The 6,233-nt window shown below is 39.0% G+C and overlaps 1 protein-coding gene across 1 annotated transcript in view; it reads left to right on the forward strand.

The window, feature by feature from the left end:
* The window catches only part of RABGGTB (Rab geranylgeranyltransferase subunit beta), a 12,416-nt gene extending 7,026 nt beyond the window's left edge, over positions 1-5,390 (forward strand). The window contains exons 7-9 of the mRNA XM_042819812.1: positions 869-994; positions 1,736-1,885; positions 3,358-5,390. Coding sequence (XP_042675746.1) covers positions 869-994; positions 1,736-1,885; positions 3,358-3,498 — 417 coding nt within the window. The 3' untranslated portion in view covers positions 3,499-5,390. The remainder of the gene's footprint in view (positions 1-868; positions 995-1,735; positions 1,886-3,357) is intronic.
* The last annotated feature ends 843 nt before the right edge of the window (positions 5,391-6,233 follow it).

Below are 6,233 nucleotides of genomic sequence, written 5' to 3' on the forward strand. Positions count from 1 at the left end.
TTTTGTTTTTTTTTTTTTTTGGTTGTTTTTTCAGTTTGTGTCTGGTTCCCTTTTCAGAGACTGCCTGAAATGTGTTGGTAGTTTGCTGTTGCACTGCATGTCTTATTTTTGAGGTAAAATAGGCAGGGATTAAAACTACATGGCACTTAAAAAGTAAGCCTGCTGAGGCCATGCTTGTACTTAGGATTGCCTGCAACATTTATGATTGCTAGTAACCCTGTTGTCAGAGAATTCATTCGGTCTGCAGTTTGCCCTCTATAAGCCTGAGAGAAAGAGAGGGTTTGTTGGTGGCCTGTGGCAGGGGGCTGGAGCTCGGCCCTTGAGGAGCCTTCCAACACGTGCCGTTCTGTGCTTCTGCAAATAGGTGTGAACATAGGCTGGCCGCAGAGCTGTCAGAAAGGCGATGTCTGACCTGTAGAAGCAGTTTGGGTGCTCTAGCTTTAAAATAAAGTATTGCTCTGCCTTTTCATCTTTTTGGAAATCTTAGTCTATCTTATATCAGTAAAGATATATACATATAAATATATATAGATAGATATATTTATATATATATACATATATAAATATAGATATATATATGTATGTGTGTGTGTGTGTATATATATATATACACATATATTTCTTTTTATATATATATATATATATATAAAGAAATCTTATATCAGTAAGAAGTTTTATAATTACTGGAGCTCTTTAACCAAAAGCAACTGTGATTAATATCTGCCTGTAAGGAAAAAATGAAATTAGCTAAAAGGTGAAGTGTGCTTATTTTATATCCTGTTTGCAGGACTGTGTTCTTCGAGATCTTCCTGTACTTAGTCTCTGTTTAGTTTTTAAATACACAAAACATTTATGTCTGTAATTTTAGATCTATTGTTGCACAGGATTTCTGGCTATTACAGACCAGTTGCATCAAGTAAATGTTGACTTGCTGGGATGGTGGCTTTGTGAACGTCAGCTGCCTTCTGGAGGTCTCAACGGGCGTCCGGAGAAGGTATTAGATGGCTTATTCTGTTCGAGGCTTAATGTAGAGTATTTTTTTTGGAATACAGAGTTACTTCGATGAAATGCTTAGTAAAGAAATCAAGAGATTCAGGCCTTCATTTTGATTCTTCATTTTGTTGCAAGCACTTACCTTGCAGTTCTTGGCTATTCATGGTTTCATGCCTCAGTTCAGGAAAGTATGTGTACTGAAATATGTCTTGCTGGCCAATTCAACCAGTGTCCTATTAAATCAGGCCTTGAATATTTTCTGACAGTGGGAATGATCATCCCTTCTGTAGAATTTGTACAAATATTGTTTCATTTGATCTGCGTCCTGTGCATAATAGTGTTGTATGTTACAGTAAGAAATTGTGTAACTTATAATAATCCCCACTGGCAAATTGACAACTAATCAATATTCAAAAATATATTAAAAAAAAAAAGCTTGTTTTCTTTTTATTTTAATATGAAACTTGTCTTTGCTCATGACAAAGGTGATGCAGATTTTTAGCCTGTCTGACATGAGATGCAGGTTGTTTCAAAACAACATTCTTGTGGTCTTGCTTCTTGCAAACCCCGAAAGGCTGTCTATAAAGAAACTGCATCCAGAAGCTTGCTTCCTGTGCCCCAGAGAAGCGTTGTTTCTATGCAGCGATGTTACGGCCGCACAGCTGGGAGTTCATAGAACCACAAATTCGTGATGTTATGTTAACGATGAAATCAAATAATACTCTGCTTCTCTGTTTGCCAGTTACCTGATGTATGTTATTCATGGTGGGTTCTGGCATCTCTGAAGATGATTGGTAGGTTACATTGGATTGACAGAGAGAAACTGCGCTGCTTTATTTTGGCTTGCCAGGACGAGGAGACTGGAGGATTTGCTGACAGACCAGGAGATATGGTAAATAACCTTCAATTAAGTCAAGCTTGCGTAATAGAAATTCTCAACTTGGAAAGTATGTTTCATGTTTGAATGTAAGACATGATCCAGATACTGGTGTTCTGCAGAACTGCAGCATCTGCAGCTTGGAAGGAACAAGGTACAGTTGCTTTGAAGGCTCACATAGGAAGCACGTGCAGTGTTGCATGTGCACTATAGCAGCTGACTTCAGTGTGGGATTCCGTCCCCATAATGCAAACCACACTGCTTCTCATAAGACTGCATGGAAGATAGAGGTGAAAACACTGACAGTTCAATAATTTGCAGGCATTTCGAGGTTATCACAAGTTAAGTAGTCTTCAAATCTCTTGGTGCTTTTGTCTGGTCTGAATAATTCTTGAGTAAATGCTCAGAACCGTTGCCCACCACTGCATAAATCCTCTCACGGCCTTGGTGTAAATGAGGAGGAAGCTTTTCTGACAGTGTTATGAAGAGGCTGGTGGTATTAATTTTCTCCTTGACTGAGAGAGTAGTTACAGTCTAGTTGTTGTATTCTCTATGGTTTGAAGCATAAATAATTGATACTGTTCAGGGTTCTGGTCAAATAAATATATTATGTGATCTCAGTGCAAATACCCTTAAACACATGGCCGCTTATTTGTGAAAGGTTGGAAAATGGTGGCTCTAACACCTAAGGACAAGGCTGGTTATGGCAGTGTACTTGTAACCATTTAGGCTGTGATCTAGTCGTTGGATTTCATGTATGTGGCTATAACGTGATGATCTAGCTCAGTTTACTGCAGTGTAGAACCTCTGTGAAAAGACTTAGAAATTCCAGTAATACAAACAGGATGTATGCTGCACCAGGTAATTTTGGGTAGGATTTTGTAGAATGAATGACTAAGTTCAGTGACGGGATGTATGTGCCATAAGAATTTAAACAGTCTGCTGCAGATATGTGATGATACAGGCTTTCAGGGGAAATTTGTGAAGTGTACCAGTAAAAAAGAATACTTTGATATAAAATAAGCGGTGATCTCTTCTGTTTCTTTTCTTGTTCTTTTGTTTTTACTTCTCGTTTTAACAGTAGGCTGTTGCTCTCCTCGTAAGATTGTACAGTACAGCTCTTCATTCAGAGACCATTAAGCAGCAGCATACTGTTGCTGAAGAGCCAAATGGGGAAGTGATATACTTGTGGATGATCATGTTAGCCTACTAATGTTATTTCTGTAATTGCTTCTGTTGTCTCATGACACTGTATGGAAATGGAGATGAATGCTTTTCTGAGTGGATTATATGCTGTAAGTTCATACTGTGGGAGTTGCCTTGCCTGTGGGCTTACACAAGCTCAAAAGCACAAATGGAAGTTTTTGCAGTTGCAGTGTTATCTTGAGCTACACCGGTTGTATTTCTCTTGGTAACAAACAGAAGCTTCCATACCAGTGGAAACTGATTGTTCTTCTGGAAATGAACACTATCTTTCTGTCTTCCAGGTGGATCCATTTCACACTTTGTTTGGAATTGCTGGACTATCCTTACTTGGGGAAGAACAAATTAAGGCTGTCAATCCTGTCTTCTGTATGCCAGAAGATGTCCTTCGAAGAATAAATGTACAGCCTGAGCTTGTGAGCTGAATCTCATGGAGACAGCAAATTGATAGACCCTCTTGGTTTGGTTTTATTGATTGGAAGTCATCTTTGAAGCTTGGAATATTCTTAATATTCTTCTTTGAGATGTGTTTACATTACTACAGTAAAGCAGTAGCTTTACAGTGGGCTTTGTCACTTTGTGAACTGTATTGTAACTGGCTTGTTGTAGTACTCTGAGTGTAATATGTTCTTTGGTTGTACATAAGAGATGTAGAAACATTTCTAATCTGTATCTAAAGATATAGGCTTTTTTTTTTTTAATAACCAAGTTGCAGCAGTAGTGTGACTAGCTTAATTTTTTCTATTCCTGCAGTGTCAGCCATGGTAGCATCTGTCTTTATGCAAACGTGTTCTGATGGTGTGTCACGCACAGCACTTCAGAAGAATACAGGAAGAAGAACTACCCAACTTAAGCCGTGCACTTAATGCCAAACGCTTGTCTGTGTAATTCTGGCTGTTTTCACTTCTATATACTCAGATGCAAGCAATTTCTTTTCATAGTACTTGTTACCAGTAAAAGCGACAAAAAATATGATTCTATTAAAGACAGGAATGTACTCCTACTACTGCAAAAGTTCCTTTTGACGAAATTCCCCTGATAGTTGAAATGGAGCATACCTTGAGTGTATCTGCACTGAAAATTGCTGATGTTAATCAATATAGAGAAATTCTTCATAGGAAAGCGACTTGCAGCTGAATATAGTGCTGACCGTAAATTTATTGCTGGACTGGAATTCTGGCTTTGCAGCTTTTAAGACAAAAATTGCCAGCACTTCATTATGCTGTAGTTGAGAATTAAATTAGCCGTGGAAAACACTCATCTGAAAGATGAAATCCTTTTGTCTTGACAGAAGCCCTAAAATTGCATGTTTCTTCACATCCTCCTGCACACTGTCTGAAACTGAATTTCACTTCACAGTAAAATGTGGTTGGGAGGGGGAAGAAGTTATTTGGTAATTGCTGTATGTATGCTTAAAGAAGGTCTAAAACTGTTTCAACACTTCTGATCACCAGCGGCTTAGTTTTATCCAACCTATTCATCCTAGTAGAGAATAAGGTGCAGCAACGTCTTGGGAAATTCAGAGACTGAAGGCTCAAGTACTGTGTTTGGGATTTTTTTTTTTTTTTTTTTTTTAACCTTTATTTCTCTGGAGGCTTTTAGATGATTTAAAAAAGAATAATCAAAGTGGTTACCTTCTAATGGCTCAGTTTCCTGGAGAATTATTTGGTCAAAGCCTGGAATTTATTTTTTTCAAGGTTTGGAATTAAGGCTGACTTTTTGTTGAGTATGGGGGAATGAGAGCACTGATTAGGTTTTATTTATTTGTAAAAAATACATAGAAAGTTAAAAATTAAGAAGAAATAACCTCACATCCGGGTTGCCTTTGTAAGTGCTGCTTCTTTATTCAGAGCTTCACTCTCCAGGACGTAGGCATTTACTGCTTTTTCTGTGTTATGTAAACATAACAGAATACGGTTCAGAATTTCTAGTTTACTATAGACTGTGAGACATTCTGGGAATTAAAATGTGGGTGACAGTACACAAGAGAATAGAACACAGCAGGTTGAAATCCTGTTCATGTTATTGAAACTTGTCGGAAGGAGGTCTGGTCACCTTGGTTTGTTAAGTCAGCTGTAGTTGATAAAGACCACATTATACAGATTGCGGGCTAAAAATGAATGAATGTGTGTCCAAACGAAACACTTCTTAAATTTTTTTCTTCTGTTCTTTACCTCTTAACTTATTATAGATATTGTGTATATATACAAAAAAATCATCACTGTTTTTTGTCATGCAAACGAAATCAATTCTTTTCAATGTACTGTGGAAAAAAATTAGTTGGCCCATGTGCATATATTAAAACACTTCAATATGAGATTTTGGTGCAGAGTGCGTTGTTATAAGTCCGTCTGTGTTTCTTTTCAATGCTTCTCTTTTTTTCCCCTGAGTTTATGTACTTGCTATGTTGCAATAATTAACCTCATAGTCTTCAGTTACTGGTCCTTTATTAAAGGCTTTCAGAAGTTTGTACTACTTTATCTGTGCAGTTCTAAAGGTGTCCTGTCTGTGACAGCCTGGTTAGACAAAGTCTGCATTATGATTTATGGACGTAAGAAATGGGGGTCATTGGGAAGATGCAGCTTTTGTTTCTGCTTTTCTGTCTGTGCGCTTAGATTTGTGTCTGAAGAGGTGTGACAAACGCCATCTTCAGTGCCTGAAGTTCAGCACAGGACTTAGTTAAGGCAACAGCAGCTGTGGAATTGGAGTTCTCCATCCATTGCAGTGAAGCTCAAGTTTCAGACACCTGCGTTCTCAGAACAGTGCCTGGTGGAGGCTCGGTGCTGAGGCGCTCGCCCCTCTGCGCTGGGCCGCGGGGCAGTGGAGCAGCGCTGACAGCTGCTGCAAATTGCCGCATCGGGGCTGAGCAGCCTGCCTGTAGCGTGACGGCCGCGTCCTCTGCTCGGTGTGGTTTTAGGTAAGTGAATTAGAAGCGCCGTGATGTTTTGTTTAAATGAAAGCTTCCATGGCGGTAGCACCTGCTGGCACCCAAAACGATCTGTGTGCTCTTGAATTTAAAGCAACGTCTGGATGCAAGACCTGCTGTGTGTGTTTTTAATTAACGGTTTCTGTTAGCTCTGCAGGTCATGCCGCCTCAGAATTCCTGCTAAAACCAGCCTCTGGTTGTCAAGTCAGCTGAAGAAGCACGTTGGACAAATGG

The sequence above is a fragment of the Centrocercus urophasianus genome, unplaced genomic scaffold, assembly GCF_019232065.1.
Source record: "Centrocercus urophasianus isolate 14NV4802_14NV808 unplaced genomic scaffold, USGS_Curo_1.0 seq_18, whole genome shotgun sequence".
NCBI classification, from domain to species: Eukaryota; Metazoa; Chordata; class Aves; order Galliformes; family Phasianidae; genus Centrocercus; species Centrocercus urophasianus.